This window comes from Rattus norvegicus, chromosome 7, assembly GCF_021556685.1.
Source record: "Rattus norvegicus strain SHRSP/BbbUtx chromosome 7, alternate assembly SHRSP_T2T, whole genome shotgun sequence".
Lineage (NCBI taxonomy): Eukaryota > Metazoa > Chordata > Mammalia > Rodentia > Muridae > Rattus > Rattus norvegicus.
Genome location: NC_141540.1, coordinates 17,405,836 through 17,424,512, shown reverse-complemented (window position 1 = coordinate 17,424,512; position 18,677 = coordinate 17,405,836). Strand labels below are relative to the sequence as shown.

The following is an 18,677-nucleotide window of genomic DNA, read 5'->3' as shown; positions in this document are numbered from 1 at the left end:
CACTCTCTCCCTACTTATTCAATATAGTTCTTGAAGTTCTAGCCAGAGCAATCAGACAACAAAAGGAGATCAAGGGGATACAGATCAGAAAAGAAGAAGTCAAAATATCACTATTTGCAGATGATATGATAGTATATTTAAGTGATCCCAAAAGTTCCACCAGAGAACTACTAAAGCTGATAACTTCAGCAAAGTGGCTGGGTATAAAATTAACTCAAATAAATCAGTAGCCTTCCTCTACACAAAAGAGAAACAAGCCAAGAAAGAAATTAGGGAAACGACACCCTTCATAATAGTCCCAAATAATATAAAGTACCTCGGTGTGACTTTGACCAAGCAAGTAAAAGATCTGTACAATAAGAACTTCAAGACTCTGAAGAAAGAAATTGAAGAAGACCTCAGAAGATGGAAAGATCTCCCATGCTCATGGATTGGCAGGGTTAATATAGTAAAAATGGCCATTTTACCAAAAGCGATCTACAGATTCAATGCAATCCCCATCAAAATACCAATCCAATTCTTCAAAGAGTTAGACAGAAAAATCTGCAAATTCATCTGGAATAACAAAAATCCCAGGATAGCTAAAACTATCCTCAACAACAAAAGGACTTCAGGGGGAATCACTATCCCTGAACTCAAGCTGTATTACAGAGCAATAGTGATAAAAGCTGCATGGTATTGGTACAGAGACAGACAGATAGACCAATGGAATAGAATTGAAGACCCAGAAATGAACCCACACACCTATGGTCACTTGATTTTTGACAAAGGAGCCAAAACCATCCAATGGAAAAAAGATAGCATTTTCAGCAAATGGTGCTGGTTCGACTGGAGGTCAACATGTAGAAGAATGCAGATCAATCCATGCTTATCACCCTGTACAAAGCTTAAGTCCAAGTGGATCAAAGACCTCCACATCAAACCAGATACACTCAAACTAATAGAAGAAAAACTGGGGCAGCATCTCGAACACATGGGCACTGGAGAAAATTTCCTGAACAAAACACCAATGGCTTATGCTCTGAGATCAAGAATTGACAAATGGGATCTCATAAAACTGCAAAGCTTCTGAAAGGCAAAGGACACTGTGGTTAGGACAAAACGGCAGCCAACAGATTGGGAAAATATCTTTACCAATCCTACAACAGATAGAGAGCTTATATCCAAAATATACAAAGAACTCAAGAAGCTAGACCGTAGGGAGACAAATAACCCTATCAAAAAATGGGGTTCAGAGCTAAACAAAGAATTCACAGCTGAGGAATGCCGAATGGCTGAGAAACACCTAAAAAAATGTTCAACATCTTTAGTCATAAGGGAAATGCAAATAAAAACAACCCTGAGATTTCAACTCACACCAGTGAGAATGGCTAAGATCAAAAACTCAGGTGACAGCAAATGCTGGCAAAGATGTGGAGAAAGAAGAACTCTCCTCCATTGTTGGTGGGATTGCAGACTGGTACAACCATTCTGGAAATCAATCTGGAGGTTTCTCTGAAAACTGGACATTGAACTACCTGAGGATCCAGCTATACCTCTCTTGGGCATATACCCAAAAGATGCCCCAACATATAAAAAAGACACATGCTCCACTATGTTCATAGCAGCCTTATTTATAATAGCTAGAAGCTAGAAAACACCCAGATGCCCTTCAACAGAGGAATGGATACAGAAAATGTGGTACATCTACACAATGGAATATTACTCAGCTATCAAAAACAATGATTTTATGAAATTCATAGGCAAATGGAGGCAACTGGAAAATATCATCCTGAGTGAGGTAACCCAATCACAGAAAAACACACATGGTATGCACTCATTGATAAGTGGCTATTAGCCCAAATGCTTGAATTACCCTAGATGCACAGAACACATGAAACTCAAGACGGATGATCAAAATGTGAATGCTTCACTCCTTCTTTAAAAGAGGAACAAGAATACCCTTGGCAGGGAATAGAGAGGCAAAGATTAAAACAGACACAGAAGGAACACCCATTCAGAGCCTGCCCCACATGTGGCCCATACATATACAGCCACCCAATTAGACAAGATGGATGAAGCAAAGAAGTGCAGGCCGACAGGAGCCGGATGTAGATCTGTCCTGAGAGACACAGCCAGAATACAGCAAGTACAGAGGTGAATGCCAGCAGCAAACCACTGAACTGAGAACAGGATCCCCGTTGAAGGAATCAGAGAAAGGACTGGAAGAGCTTGAAGGGGCTCAAGACCCCGTATGAACAGCAATGCCAAGCAACCAGAGCTTCCAGGGACTAAGCCACTACCCAAAGACTATACATGGACTGACCCTGGGCTCCAACCTCATAGGTAGCAATGAATATCCTAGTAAGAGCACCAGTGGAAGGGGAAGCCCTGGGTCCTGCTAAGACTGAACCCCCAGTGAATGTGATTGTTGGGGGGAAGGCGGTAATGGGGGGGAGGATGGGGAGGGGAACACCCTCATAGAAGGGGAGGAGGGGTTGGGGGATGTTGGCCCGGAAACCGGGAAAGGGAATAACACTCGAAATGTAAATAAGAAATACTCAAGTTAATAAAAAAAAGAAAAGAAAAGAAAAAAAGAGGAAAAAAAAGAAAGTAACTCCCCCCAAAAAAAGAAGAAGTACCAGGGCCAGCCCCTGGCATTAGCACCTTATGTAAGGCCTGGATTTAGGTAGATAGAGATAGATAACTAGATAGATAGATAGATAGATAGATAGATAGATAGATAGATAGATAGATAGATAGATAGATAGATAGATAGATGATAGATACATACATAGATTGCTTAATTTGTTTTTATCATGGAATGTCTTCATTTCTTTATATATGATGATTGAAAGTTTTGCTGACTATACTAGTCTGAGTTGGCATTTATGGTCTAGTCTGTATTTAAATGTTCTGGGTCTTTTTCCCTTGCAGATTTTTATATTCTTTTCTTGTTTGGTACATTTAGTATTTTTATATGTCCTGAGGAGACTTTCTGTTCAGGTCCAGTCTATTTAGTGTTCTGTATGCTTGTTCTTTTATAGGTAACTCCTTCTTTAGTTTGGGAAATTTTCTTCTATAATTTTGTTGACAATATTTTCTGGGACTTTGGGCTAGGATTCTTCTCCTTCTTCTATTCCAATTATTCTTAGGTTTAGAGTTTTTATTGTGTCCAGGATTTCCTGAATGTGTCATGTCAGAATTTTTTTAATGTAACATTTTCTTTGATTTATGTATCTTTTTTTGTGTCTTCAATGCCAGAGATTATTTCTTCCATTTCTTGGATTCTATTGGTGATGCTTGCCTCTGTGGTCCTGCTCAAGTTCCTAAATTTTTCATTTTCAGAATTCCTTCAGGGTCAGTGTTCTTTATTGATTCCATTTCTACTTTCTGGTCTTGAGTAGTTTTATTCATTTCCTTCTACTATTTGTTTATGTTTTCATAGATTTCCTTATGGGATTTACTTAATTTAATTTCCTCTCTAAGGACCTCTAGCATATGCATAAAGGCTGTTTTAAGGTCTTTTACTTGTGCTTCATCTATGTTACAATACTCAGGGCCTAGACTATAGTAAAGACATATTTCTTGGCTTCAATTTATTGGGTTTTTTTTATAGTCATCTAAAAGTGTGGGTTTGGGAAGATTATAATTCTTCGTTGGTTGGTATTTTGTTCCTTCTGTTTACTCTCTGGTTCTTATGAGAGTATGGTGGTTGTGTGCTGTCTGGTTTAAAAAAAAAATTCTAGGATCCTGACAGGTATGGCCACTAGGGGTTCCAGGTAAAATGTGTTTCTGGGTGTTGGGAGCTAACATTTAAGACTGGGGATGGGCTAGGAGAGGCTAAAGGAGAGAGAAAAGCAAGATGTTCCACCAGGATATCTTTAGTTAGTCCCCTGGGAATATGGCAGAGTAACAAAAGGCCACAGCAAAAGGTCTGCTATAGAGCTAAGATGAGACTGAGGGACTAGACTCAGAGAAGCAGAGGGAGACCTGGCAATATGAAGATATGCAGTTGGCCTACCTTGCTTCTCTGGCCTATATGTCCCCAGGGCATGCCTGTTGGAGTAAGGGTGTGGGATAAAGTGCAGGAGGGAGCATAGGCAAAGAAGATTTGTGAAATCCACTAGGGAAGTAGAGGGAGGCTGCTGCAGTTGTTCTGCTGCATAGAGGGGAATGAGACAAAGGGATTGGATCTGGAGAGAAAAGTGAAGATGTGTGGTTAGCCTTCCTGCTTCCCTGGCCAGATGGGCTGCATATTTGCCTATTTCAATGCAGGCAAATTCAGAACTGTGCAAGCAAACCTATCTTTTTTGCTATAAATGCTTATTAAAATATGATTCATTAGTAAAATATTGTTTTTGCCAAAAAATAAAAAAATTAAAAAAAAAATAAAAGTGTGTGTGTGTGTGTGTACATGTACATATAAGTACAAGTACAGTGCCTACAGAGGTCAGAAAGAGGCATCGGATGTGGATGTGAACTACTAGACATGAGTGCTTTTCACTGTTGATCTATCTCTCCAACCCTTACTATTTTTGAGGTAAGGTCCTTATATGATAAAAACTCAGCACACCTCCTGCTAGACTAACCACAAGGGACTACATACATGTTACCATATCTGGTTCTTTATGTCAGAGTTAAATGCCCTTGAAAATTCATTGTGCAAAATGCTTTGGCCACCACTATTTTAGATTTTGAAATATTTGCATATATACAATGTATCTTTAAAATTAAAAACCGTACATATCATTATTGTATGGTATATTGCTTGCATGTGTGTTTTTGCATGGTCTTCTTGCCTGTTACTGGAAGAAGGCATTTGATTCCCTGGAACTGGAGTTTCAAAGGGTTGTGAGTACCAAGTGGGTGCTGGAAATTAAACTTGGTCCTCTTGAAGAACAGCCAGCGCTCTTAAATGGCTGAGTCATCTCTCCAGTGCTCCACAACCTTCTTTTTTTAAAACAAGATTTCATTATGTATCCCTGGCTGGCCTGGAACTCATTATGTAAATAGACTAGTCTACAACACTTAGACATCTACCTGCCTCTGCCTCTGCCCCCGCCCCACCTCTGTGTGCTGAGATTGAAGGTGAGCGCCATCACAAATGGCTGTCTCAGATTCTTGAGGAATTTCTCTTTAATTTGGAAGGGAAGTCCACACTACCAGGGAAATCTTGTTCCAAGCCCCTCAAACAAGCCATTAAAATACCAGACTGTGACTGTCAAAGAGAAAAACTGAAATAGATAGAGGCTGTGGCTCTAACTACCAGACCAACAGAAGAAGTCAATGTCCCAACCCTGCTGTCAATTAGCCCCACCACCCTGAACATTTTAAACACCTCTGCCGAAAGAAAAATGACTGGAATAAAAAACAAAGAAGAAAGTCAACCATCAAACTAACTTCAGAAACCTCTGACCTCCTGTGGCACCCGAATGAACACACAGATGCACAGACAGATAGGCAGACAGACAGACAGACAGACAGACAGACACACACACACACACACACACACACACACACACACGATCATCATAGTTAATTTCTTTTATAGTGTCAATGGAGTCATTGTATAATAAGACAACGATACCCCTACAGGCTACCTCAGGTAACAAATAAAAAGCCCAGTGCCAGGAATGGGTGGCTTCTTCTTCTCCTTCTCCTTCTCCTTCTCCTTCTCCTTCTCCTTCTCCTTCCTCTTCTTCTTCCTCTTCTTCTTCTAGCGAGATTATATTTATTTTTACTTTATATATATGTATGTTTTGCTTGCACATGCATCTGTGTATCATGTGCCATGCAATGCTTGTAGAGGCCAGAAGAAGGTGTCAGGTTCTCTGGAACTGGTGTTACAAATGGCTGTAAGTCAGTTACCATGTGGGTGCTGGGAACTGAACTTGGGTACTCAGAAGAGCAGATACTGCTCATAACTGAGGATTCATCTCCTTAGCCCCACGGGTTACTCCTTTTGGAGTTGTTGGCCAGTGAAGTTCCATAGACTCCCAAACATTACAGGCTATTGCCAATGCTATTGGTTACCTTTCAGAACGTGACAGTAAGACAAGACAGCTGAAGTCACCAGACTCTTCAAACCTAGAAGCTTTATCCCTTTTGGCTAGCTTTCATAGTGCTGGAAGGTGCTGTGCATTCTGGGAGAGCAGAAAAGTGTCTTAGCCAGCTTGGAACTTTGCCAGCTGCAGTCTGTCCAATAGCACACTAGTGGCACACATGTATGACTAACCAACCACTTTCTGACTGGATTTAGGCCTTGCTCCATAAGATGAAATCTATACCTGGCACCATTACTTGACCAAGAACCTATGTCTAGAAAGGTCATAGCCCTAGGAGGGAACCTAGTATTCTGCTAAATTGGATTAAACTGATTCCTAGTGAACTCAATCTCTCTCTCTTTTCTCTCTCTCTCTCTCTCTCTCTCTCTCTCTCTATATATATATATATATATATATATATATATACACACACACACACACACACACACACACACACACACACACACAAGCCTTTCAATACTTATCACATAATCTATTTGCAGTAAACAGAAATACAGGAACCTATACCTGGTCAAGGTAAAGGAAACGAGATTTTGTAGTGTGCAGACATAAATGGGGCATATGAACTATACCTTTTCCTACCTGAAAGGCTTAGGGGTCACTTTAGAGAAGGGAGCAGAAAAGAGTGTAAGAGATAGAGGTAGTAGGTGAGTACAAAGAAAATGTTTTCCTAACATAGCAGAAAAGCTGCATATGCAAATTTAAGTTGGTTGTGGCAATATGCACAAAACTTGTGCAAACTCAACCCAGACTAAATCTCACAAGGTCATGGGCATGAAATCCTATCCTCTATCCTCGGAACCATTAGCTCTCCTTCTGGAAGAAAAAGATTCTTCGAAAGTGCATCCCCTGATAAGTTGACCACACTGTATGTAATTAAAGGCCAAACATCCAAGAATATATGGGCAGTACAAATTGAATTTGATGGATTAAAAAAAAGGGGGACACAGCGTTTAAGATCAATAGGAAAGGGGTGGTAGTGTATCTGGCAGGAATCAGAGGGGATGGATATGATCAACACACAGAGAATGAAATTCTAAAACTAGTAATTAAAGAAGACACTTTGGTCATATCCGTTCCTCCCTCCACCCTCCCTCAAAGGGAAGATAAGAATGAGGAGGTTTCAATCATTATCATTTATCACTGGATACCTCTCCCTTACTGCATAAGTTCTGCCACATGAAGGAGCTGGAAGTGTGTGGGAAAGCATCCTGAAAATTTCATTTTCCAAGTAGCATGGAGAGAGAAGGGAGACTGGAGGAAACAGTAGACATTAGTCCTGCCTTAAATCATGAGAATCAACACTAATTGTGGTTTATTAAGGCAGAGTGATCTTGAGACCCTCAGAATAAAGGAGAGCAAACCACTAGGTATCCCTACCCTCCTAATAAGTATAAAACAAAGTGATTCAGTTGCTCCTCATATGCCTGGAACAGTTCAGAAATCCACTGAAGTTTGGAATTTCCCCAAATCCCTAGGTACTGCCTAAAAATACGCAAAGCAAAGTATACTTACCAGTGTAGAGTACACGCTGTCAGTGCGGGTCAGTTTTCTGACACACAACAGACTAAGTATGCATTCTAAAAAAAATTTCCAGAGATGACTACTTGGTTTTTCAAGATAGGGTTTCTCTGTGAAGCCCTGGCTGTCCTGAAACTCACTGTGTACACCAAGCTGGCCTCTACCTTAAAGATCCTCCTGCCTCTGCCTTCCAAATGCTAGGATTAAGTGTCTGTAACACTGCCCAGTGAGATGAAATACTTTTGCAGTGTTCAATATCCTTTTGTTTAGCAAAACAGGCAAGGTACAACCTGCACTTGCTATGACTACTTCGATGAAAACTGAAAGAAAATTTAACAACTTGAAACTATAATCAACCTCCTTCTTTCACAATGGTGGGTTCCAATTGAGGAGTACCTGGACAGAAGTGTTTGCATGTTCCTCACACCTTGTAGGAATTTTCAACTTGAGGCCAGGCAAAGGCCTCAAAGGACCAGTCAACCTCCTCCCTGACCTATCCCAACAATCTGGAGGCTTCTCAGAGCTCAGATATCACAGGCTGCTGGATCCTAGCCTTAATCCTGAAGGGTCTAGATCTTCAATGCCCCAGACAGAGAACATGGTGCCAAAGACCATAGCAGACAGCTCTCCTTATCTAAAACTAGAAACTTCAAGCAAGAAATAGATCGAGACAGGAAAAGATAAGAAGCAAACAAACAAGAGTCTATTTCCCACATAAATAAAACCCAATTAGGGTAATTAGATCCGCTTTCAGGAGAAAGGAAGGATCAGGTATTCAACCACCACAGCTCTTCTCTTCAAGAACCCCACACAGCCTCCTTTTGATACTGCTAGATCACTGCGCATCCTGAGAACGAAGGACAGTAGGCCAGAGCTTCTGTAGAGGTCCCGAGTCTGAGGAACAAGTCACACTATACAGGACAGGACAGCAGACCAATTACTGGCCCGCAAAGAGCCAAAGTGTGATGCAGCTAAATTTCCCACTTCACTCATCTCTGTGGTTCCAGTGTGTGGCAGCTTTTCACTGACAACAGTTCTGCTGCAATTATTGAGGACCGGCGCCACACTCGGGCAGAACATCTGCCCAGGAAGCACCGCTCTTTAACAGGGTCAAGATGGGGGTCTAGATTAAGGACTCTGGCCTTGGTCCTTTCCTTCACTAGTAGTGGCTCTCCTGATAATATAGATGAATTCACAGACAGACAATTTTAATCATAATATTTGCATAAGGAGCCTGCAGAAACTCAGGTGCTTCCTGTATTTGTGTAAAATAAAAGGAAATATTGAAATACTCTATAGGGATTCAAAACTTGGCAAACCCAAGAAGACAGAAATGGCAGGACACTGCCATTTTCACATCAATCATCAGATAAGACAATTAATCAAGGTGAACCCATCCCTTTCCTATTGCTTCATTGCCTTGCTAAGCTTCAGAACACATGTGTTGACTATGCAGAGATTCACATGCCTGCTTTAAACATCTAAAATTATCTTTCTGTTAACACAGAACCGGGAATGAATCCTATGGTTTTTGTTGCTAAGGTCTAGTTTATGCGTAAATAGCTTTCTCTTTCAAGTACTCTGTGTGTGTATATATCTACGTGTGCACATATGTACATTTGGGTGCACAGCCTACATTGTGTGTACACCCATGAAGGTACAAGTTTGACATAAAGTTTATTACTCAATCACTCCCTATCTGTCTGTCCATCCATCTATCCATCCATCCATCCATCCATTCATCCATCTATCCATCTATACTATGTAGATGAGGCTAGCCTCTGAGATCTAGCTCTGCCTGCCTTTGCCTCCCAAGTGCATGAATTAAAGGCGTAAGACACCACACACTGACTCTATTTTTTTTTTCTTTTTGAGACAGGATTCATCAGTGTATTTAGAGCTCAACAATTTTCAGTTAGCTGGGAAGTAAGCTTCCTCCTACCCTCAGAGATGTGTCTATTTCTACCTCCTCAGTGCTGGAACTATAGATTCATACCACTGTGCCCCTGTTTGCCTATTTCTTAACTGAGCAATTTATACTGTTTGTCTTTTACAGTTCTTTATATATTTCTAAACATTGATTCTCTGTGAGACAGCTGGCAAACTTTCCTGTCATTCTGTAGACACTCTCTCTACTTTGGCCTATGTTTCCAGTACCGAATAACCCCAACAGTCGATTCAGGCTATTACTTCCTGAGCTACATAAGTTCACTGGATGTGTCTGTACCTTGAAGTCTTTTCTTCGTGCTTTCCAGAGTACAAAGTGTGTCAGGAATAGTTGGTGACGATGCAATGCCATTTCAAGCTGCATTTAGATTAATTGGTTTTTTGGGGTTTTTTTGTTTTTTTTTTTTTGTTGTTGTTGTTGTTGGTTTTTTTTGTTTGTTTGTTTTTTTAGATTTATTTATTTATTTTATATACAGCATTCTGCCTGCATATGTGACTGCAGGCCAGAAGAGGGCACCAGATCTCATTACAGATGGTTGTGAGCCACCATGTGATTTCTGGGAACTGAACTCATGAACTCTGGAAGAGCAGTCAGTGCTCTTAACCGCTGAGCCATCTCTCCAGCCCCCTAACTATTTTCTTTTATTTGGCTATTTGTTTCTTTTATACAGAGAAAGGGAAGTATGGAATTGGGTAAATGAGAAGGTGGGAGGAGCTGGGAAAACTGTGACCAGAATATATTGGGTGGAAAAATTATTTTCTTTTTTTTCTTCTTTTACTGAAAATAGATTCTTTTCCATACAGTATATCCTTACCATAGTTTCCCCTCCCTCCAGTTCTTTCTCACCTCCCCTCCCATCCAGATCTACTCCCTCTCTCTCATTAGAAGAGGCTTCTAAGAGATAACGATAAAATATAGCAGATCCCAGGGGCCTCAAAATGTAGAGAAAGCCTGTGCACCATTCCCTCAGCGTGGATTGGCTACTGCAAATGGAAAACCAGAACCCACTTCTGTCAGTTGATAGTTCATTCTGGGCATTGTTCATCTTTGGATTTGAACTTTCCACTCTTCAGACAAGCATCTCTCTGATCATCTCTCACTGAACAGGGACAATTCAGACCACATTGTTTCCTTTGGGGCTTTAGAGTGCTATAGACAAACATAATCCAAGTTTGTGTGGAATAGCCATTTAGTGTTTAAGTTTTGGGATTTTTTAGCAAGGAAGAACATGAGGTGGTCCCTGCCTTTGGGATGTAATGCATACTGGAGACTGCCTGGGAAAGAGACATTTCTATAATGGGACTTCCTAAGCCATGGACAGAAATCCACATGGATGTCTAGGTGGAGTTGTGAAGAACGGTGCTCTCCAGCTCTTGGCAGTCAGTGTCTGGCTGGCTGTATCTAAAGCCTGTATTGAAGCCTTTTCTCTGCTTCACATAACTGGGCAATATAAACCCCCTTTCCTAGTGAACTGTGACTTCTCAGCTCACAGGTCTGGGCTCTCTTTAATTATTCTTGATTTTAACTGATATAAATTTCTATGGTGGCTCCTCCATGTAAGATATAGTGAAATTACTATATATAGCTTCTATTAAATATTAAAATGTTATGAAAAAAGATAAACAAACAAACCAGATTAGAAAACAACAAAGAAAAAGCAGAGCAAGCACACATACACACATAAAACCCATAAAAACACAAAATTGGAAAAGATACTTGATATGCAATGTCTGATTGATATTCCTGGGAGGCCTGCCCTTTTCTAAGGGAAAATGAAGAAAGACTAGAATGGGGATAGGGGGTAGGGGGTAGAGGGTAGGGGGTAGGGGAGAAGGGGTAGGGGGTAGAACTCGAGGACAGGAGAGAGGGGGAAACTGTGGCTGGAATGTGATATATAAGAGGAAAAATAACTAAAATTAAGTTTTTGAAATGCCCAAATAAAGCAATATGATAAAACAAATCTAGAAAAACATCATTGAGACCATTTTGTGTTGGGCATTTGTTGCAGAGCATGGGGCCTACCTTTAAGTGTGGTTTATATATCCAGAGAGACTCCAGTGGAGAAAAACTAAGTGGCTATCAATTGGAGATCCCTTCTCTGTTAGGGATAGGAGCTCTGTCCACTTTCTTCTCTCAGCAGTGGAACCCCCGCGTGAACCCGGGCAGCCTCTGTGTATGCTATCACAGTCTCTGTGAGGACATATCCTCATAGGTTCAGGTGTGTCTGGAAAACACAAAAATACATAGAACATCAAGGAAAACTATAGATCTACAACTATATATGGAAACTTCAACATGCCTGTCCTGCTAACTGACAGAGAAGTAAGTCAGGACATTAGTAACAGACCTGCTGAAATCAACAGTGTTGTCTGTGAACTAATTAGTATCTTTTGATAATGCAGACTACTCCATCCAACCAGGGCAGAGCACACATTTTTCTCACTATCACAGGGACTCTTCCCTTATACAGACCATTCGGAATTAACAATAATCTTCAGGGGGCTGGGGATTTAGCTCAGTGGTAGAGTGCTTACCTAGGAAGCGCAAGGCCCTGGGTTCGGTCCCCAGCTCCGAAAAAAAAAAAAAGAACCAAAAAGAAATAATAATAATAATCTTCAGTAAAAGTAAAGAAAAAGAAATTGTAACGTATATCCTCTAATTCAACACTGAAATTCAACTGGCTTGAACAGCTGGAAAAGCCTAAAGAAGCTGAGATTAATAAATAACAGACAGAAAAGAGAAACCGCAAGAGAAAATGAAACATACCAAACAAAACAAAACAAAACAAAACAAAACATGAAATTCAATATATTACCAAAATTTGTGGGATCCAGGAAAAAGCAAGCAGAAAATAATAAATAAATTTGGGAAAAGGGAAGATATTGACACAAAGATCAACCATTTTAGAATGTTAGAGAATGAACAATGTAATGCCAAATCAAATCAGGAAATAGTGTGTTATATAGTCATTTCCTGGGATTGAAAACGTTCCCTCCAGGGGAGAGGAGTGAGAGTCAGAAACCGCATAAGAAATGACCTAGCAAACTCAGGAGCTTTATGAACCCTCTCTGAGGTAATGTGAGCGGTAAACAGCTGCTACAGAAGAGCATTGTGCTGGAGCTGCTTACAAGATGAGCAGGGAACCACGGTGATGCAGGTTTCACGAATGTCACCCATGTTTCAACAGGACTTTTTCATGATGGAGCTGCCAGGATCTAGCAACTCAAACTCATCTTTAAGTAATCCCAATATTTTACTTACATATATATGTGTGTGTGTGTGTGTGTGTGTGTGTATTACTTATATAAATATGTATCCCAGTATATATTACTTATATATTTCTTTCTTTTTTTTTTAGATCCAATTGGTAAAATATAATTGCCCACTTAAAATACAAAGCCCTGTACTATCCATCCCTTGAGAACATTAATAACAACCTGTAAATACACAGAGCAGAATCTTAACATCACCTGCCATCTTGTCCTGCCACGGCTTCTCCTACTTAAATATTTCTTTAAGTAATCCTAATAAACTCACTGGGTCACAAAGGTAATTTTGGTTTTAATTATCATCATCACCATCACCACCTTCATCATCACCATCACCATCACCATCATCGTGCTGTTGGTGCCCCACCTCAGATGAACAGATGTTTGTTCACATCTCTCAAGGGTAAGTTTTGCAGAACATGATCAGCACTCTGAGGCCAGAGACTCTGAAGCCATCTCTGTGAGTCAGACCAGGTCAGCTAGAGCTGCAGAGTGAGACCCTGCCTTAAAACAAAACACAAAGCAACCAGCCAAACAAGCAAACAAAGCAAAGCCAAAGGGAAGGGTCCTAAGAGATGACTCAGGTTAAGAGAAAATGCTACTCTTCCAGAGGACTTGGGTTCAGCTTCTAGCATCAACATGGCTGCTCACAACCACCTAGAACTCCAGTTACATGGCATCCAAGACCCTTTTGGCCTCTATGGAAATTCTGTATGTGAATAATGCCTATACATACATTCAGGCAAAACACTCACACAGGTTTAAGGGAATCTTTAGAAATACTGTTGAGACTATTGGGCTAAGATAACCAAAAGACAATATTAACTATGGTGAAATCAACAACTCCTGGTAGGAAATCAGAAACAAAAAGGGTGTACTGGTGCATCCTTGTAATCTCAGCCCTCAGGAGAGAAGGGAGGCTCAGGAGTTCAATAGCCTAGGCGATAGAGCAAGTTCAAGGCCAGCATGAATTACAAAAGATCCTGTTTCAACAAACACACAAAACAAAAAATTCACGAAGAAGTAAAAAAATATATAAGAAAAAACTGGGAGCTGGAGAAGTGACACAGTAGTTACAAGCTTGCTGCTCTTTCATAGAACCCAAGTGTGGTTCTTAGCACCTGAGTCTTAGTTTGGGTTTCATTGCTGTGAAGAAGCACCAAGAACAAGGCAATTCTTATAAAGGACAACATTTAGTCGGGGCTGGTTTACAGTTTCAGAGGTTCAGTCCATTATCATCAAGGCAGAAAGCATGGTAGCATCCAGGCAGGCATGACACTGGAGGAGCTAAGAGTTCTACATCTTGTTCTGAAAGCAAACAGGAGAAGATGGATTCCCATGCTCCCCTCCCCCTTCCCCTCCCCCCCACCCCCACTCCCCAGCCCCCGCATCAGACAGAGCGTCAAAGCCCATGGCCACAGTGACACACTTCCTCCAAACAAGGCCACACCGCCTAACAGTACCACCCCCTACAAGCCAAGCATATTGGCTATTTCACCAAGTATGGTTCCTAACAACAACATCAGTTGGCTCTTAACCAGCTGCAACTATAGCTTTAGGAGATCTAATACACCTTCTAGTCTCAGTTGTTACCTACGTGCCTTAAAATAAACCTTATTAAAAAAACTGAAATAGTTGTGAAGGAGGTTGTGACCAAGCCCCTTCTAAGAAATAGAAATAGAGGTGACAATTACTAATTTATACTATGAGTCTCATATTGCCATGACACCAAAACAAAGCAGAATCATTCCAATTGACATATAAACAGAATTACATACCATAGCCAAGTAAGAATTACATAAGTATGTAATATAGAAAAATACATAAAAATAAGTGAAAAATGCAGAAATATATATATATATATATGTCAATGGAAGGACAAATAATTTCAATAACTATTAAAGTTTTCTGCTAAACTTGGATTACCACATCATCAAAATCTACCCTTTTAAAAAAATTCTACTCTGTACAAAAAATTGTGAAGGAAATTTATGTACCCAAGCACAAAATCCAGGATAGTATCAAGATGATAAAAAAGACTCAATACAAGCTAGGTTCCACAAGCAGAGATAGAGTTTGAATCAGGTTAAGCTTTACCTACCACCATCTGTGAAAGACTCTGAGTCAAAGAACCCTTGTAAAACGCTTTTTTTTTTTCCAAAAAGCTTTGTTTTTACTTGGTCCAAGACTTGGGAGAGGCTCCAGGGCGGTTACAAAGCTACCTAGTGGCTTTAGAGGTTCATTCGGGTGGAGGTGCTGAGGCGGTCGGTGTAGAGCAGAGGAGGGAGCCCCTTGGAAGGCACAGAGGCCTAGTCGTGCTTCAGAATGAGGCGCTCAAAGAGATACTCGCCCAGAGATGCCTGGGCCACGCCAGTCTGCGCTGGTTGTGGCCCTGCCACCCTACGGAGGTTGGTCAGGTGGTTGCCCATCTTCTTGCTGAGCTTCACCTCCTTATCCAGGAAGTGTCTTTCCAAGAAGTCACAGAGGTGAGGGTCTGTGCGGGCAGAGCCCAGGGCGTGCAGATCCAAGAGGGCCTGGTTCAGGTTCTTCTCCAGGGCCAAGGCAGCTTCCATGGCCTCCAGGGTTTTACCCCACTCATCTTGAGATGGCTTCTGCACATCCTGGAAGAGTGCACGGCCCCCGAGTTCGTTCTGCAACTTGAGGAGACGCTCGGCGCCCTCGCGCTTCTCCTCGGCCAATTCTCGGAAGAAGTGGCCTACGCCCTCCAAAGCCACGTCATCCCGATCAAAAAAGAAGCCCAGAGAGAGGTAGGTGTAGGAGGCCCGCAGGTGCAAGTTGACCAGGCGGTTCACGGCAGCTTCCACTTCGGTGGAATAATTCTGACGAATCTGAGAGGTCATGGCTGATCCGGAGTATGGAGCTAACCGCGAAGACGGGGCTGGCTGGTCCTAGGAGCCGAAGGCGGCAAGGAGATGGTCCCGGAGGCTGCGACTGGAGAGACTTGTAAGGCGGCTGGAAGTGAATAAAGTGGGAGTCCCCGGGTCTGTTCCCTCCAAACACTGTTGAAGCAAGATACAGATCCTCGGGATCTCCAAAGCGCTGCTCCGTGAAACGCTTTTCAGCACAGCACAAAAGCTATCGTAGGAGCTGGAAAGATGGCTCAGATGAACAGCAGTAAACGCACTTTCAGAAGACTCAGGTTCAACTCCAAACATCCTCGTAGTGGTGGCTCACAACTGTTCAACTCCAGATCAATCCCAGCCCCTCTTCTAGCTTCCTTGGGCTCCTGCATGCATAAACTCACATATGCATACTTACAGATAAAAAGAAAGTACAAATCTTTTTTCAAAGGCTACATTAGAAGCAACAGATAGCTCAGTGGTCTTGTGACCTGAATTCAATCCCTGGAACTGACACATAGGAGGGAGAACTCTATAAGGCAGTCTTTCAGTCTCCACATTCAAACCATAGTGTGCATGCTCTCCCCTCAGCAAGCATATCATACATGCAAACGATGCTATCTTTTTTCCATTGGATGGTTTTAGCTTTGTCAAAGATGAAACGATCGTGGATGTGTGGGTTCATTTCCGAGTCTTCAATTCTATTCCATGGATTTACCTGCCTATCTCTGTACCAACACTATACAGTTTTTATCACTACTGCTCGGTAGTATAGCTTGAAGTCATGGATGGTGGTTCCCCCAGAAGTTATTTTATTGTTGAGAACAGTTTTCACAGTCCTGAGGTTTTTGTTATTCCAAATGAATGTGCAAATTGCTCTTTCTAACTCTGTAAAGGATTGGGTCGGAATTTTGATGGGAATTGCGTTGAATCTGTAGATTGCTTTCGGCAAGATGGCCATTTTTACAATATTAATCCTGCCAATCCATGAGCATGAGAGATCTTTTCATCTTCTGAGATCTTCTTCAATTTCTTTCTTCAGAGACTTGAAGTTACTGTTATACAGATTTTTCACTTGCTTGGTCAGAGTCACACCAAGGTATTTTATATTATTTGTGACTATTGTGATGGTGTCGTTCCCCTAATTTCTTTTTCAGCTTGTTTATCCTTTAGTAGAGAAAGGCTACTGATTTGAATTAATTTTATACCCCGACACTTTGCTGAAGTTGTTTATCAGGCTTAGTAGTTGTCTGGTGGAACTTTTGGTATCATTTAAGTATAGTATCATGTCATCTGCAAATAGTGATATTTTGACTTCTTCTTTTCCAATTGTATCCCTTTGATCTCCTTTTGTTGTCTGATTGCTCTGGCTAGGACTTCGAGTACTATATTGAATAAGTAGGGAGAGAGTGGGGCAGCCTTGTCTAGTCCCTGATTTTAGTGTAATTGTTTCAAGTTTCTCTCTATCTAGTTTGATGTTGGCTTCTGGTTTGCTGTATATTGCTTTTTCTATGTTTAGGGTCTTGAATTCCTGCTCTTTCCAAGATTTGTACCATGAAGGGGTGTTGAATTTTGTCAAATGCTTTTTCAGCATCTGAGATGATAATTTTTCTTTGAGTTGTTTATATAGTGGATTACATTGACAGATTTCTATATATTGAACCATTTCTGCATCCCTGGGATGAAGCCTACTTAATCATGATGGATGATCACTTTGATGTACTCTTGGATTTGGTTTGTGAGAATTTTATTGAGTATTTTGGCATCAATATTCATAAGGGAAATTGGTTTGCAGTTCTCTTTCTTTGTTGGGTCTTTGTGTGGTTTCTATTATTATTATTATTATTATTATTATTATTATTATTATTATTCACTTTACAGTCCGATGACTGTCTCCCTTCTGGTCACCCCCTCCCATAATCCTGTCCCCCATCCTCCCTCCTCCTCTTTTCCCCCCTGGCACATCAAGTCTCTGTGAGGCTTGGCACATCCTCTCCCACTAAAGCCAGACAAGACAGCCCAGCTAAAGAGCATATACCGACAGGCAACAGATTTTATGATAGATACCACTCTAGTTATTCAGGACCCACATGATGACCAACCTGCACATCTACTACATACGTGCATGCAGGCCTATGTCCAGCCTGTGTGTGCTATTTGGTTGATGGCTCAGTCTCTGAAAGCCCCAAGGATCCAAGTTAGTTGACTCTATTGGTCTTCCTGTGGTGGTCCTATCCCCTAGAGGCTGAAATCCTTCCTCCTGATCTTCTATGTCTCTTAAGGCAGGCTCTGGCTGATCTAGAACTTCCAGAGATAGGCCTGACTTTACTTCTACAATTACTTCTGAGTAATTTACCTCTGAGTGCTGTGATGAAACAACACGGTCAAAAGAGTGTATATTGTGACAAATTTTGTTGAATTCTAGGCACAAAAAACAATAAATGTAATATGGTACACTAATAGAATCATAGATTAAAAACTAAGATCATCTCATTAGACTGGACAAAACTTTTGATAAGATTAAACATTCCTTTTTGTTGAAGGTCCTGAGGAACTGAAGGAACACATTTCAACATAAGGGAAAATATAACTCAGTAGATATCGCACTAAATGTGGGGAAAGAGCATTTCTTCTAAAACTATACAAGGGTATTTATTTTGTCCATTATACCACATCTTTCAATATACTGCTGGCAGTTAACCAGGTCACTAAGTCAAGAGCAAGAAATAAAACAAGATACAAAAAGGTAACAAGGAACTCAATTTTCATTTAATACTATTTTCATATAATATAATCCTATGCTAGAAAGGCTCAAAAACTCCATCCAGAAAATTCTGAAATGTAGGAAGATACAAAATACAAGTACAAAAGTCAGAAAAGCTCTATATCAGTAATGAACATACTTAGAAAGAAATCAGGAAAAGGATCATCTTAGGAAATGAGTAGTATTAAATCTATGCAAGAAAGTGAATGGTCTGTATGATGAAAATGTTATCCAGACATTGAAGAGAGAAACTGTGTAGATACTTCT

At 40.9% G+C, this 18,677-nt stretch overlaps 2 protein-coding genes across 6 annotated transcripts in view; both read right to left on the bottom strand.

Annotated features, from left to right (window-relative positions):
- Zfp563 (zinc finger protein 563) overlaps positions 1 to 18,677 on the bottom strand; it is a 67,564-nt gene that overhangs the window by 30,076 nt on the left and 18,811 nt on the right. For 4 of the 5 annotated variants that reach the window (XM_087556920.1, XM_087556918.1, XM_087556919.1 and 1 more), the window contains one exon: positions 11,539 to 11,740. The gene's annotated coding sequence lies outside the window, so the exon portion shown is untranslated. Of the gene's footprint in view, positions 1 to 11,538; positions 11,741 to 14,886; positions 15,378 to 18,677 lie in introns of those variants that run through there. The other variant, XM_087556921.1, reaches the window with a different exon arrangement.
- Ftl1l5 (ferritin light chain 1 like 5) lies at positions 15,080 to 15,852 on the bottom strand. The gene has a single exon (XM_087559630.1). It carries the CDS (start codon positions 15,644 to 15,646, stop codon positions 15,095 to 15,097), a length of 552 nt encoding a protein of 183 aa, XP_087415756.1. The 5' UTR covers positions 15,647 to 15,852; the 3' UTR covers positions 15,080 to 15,094.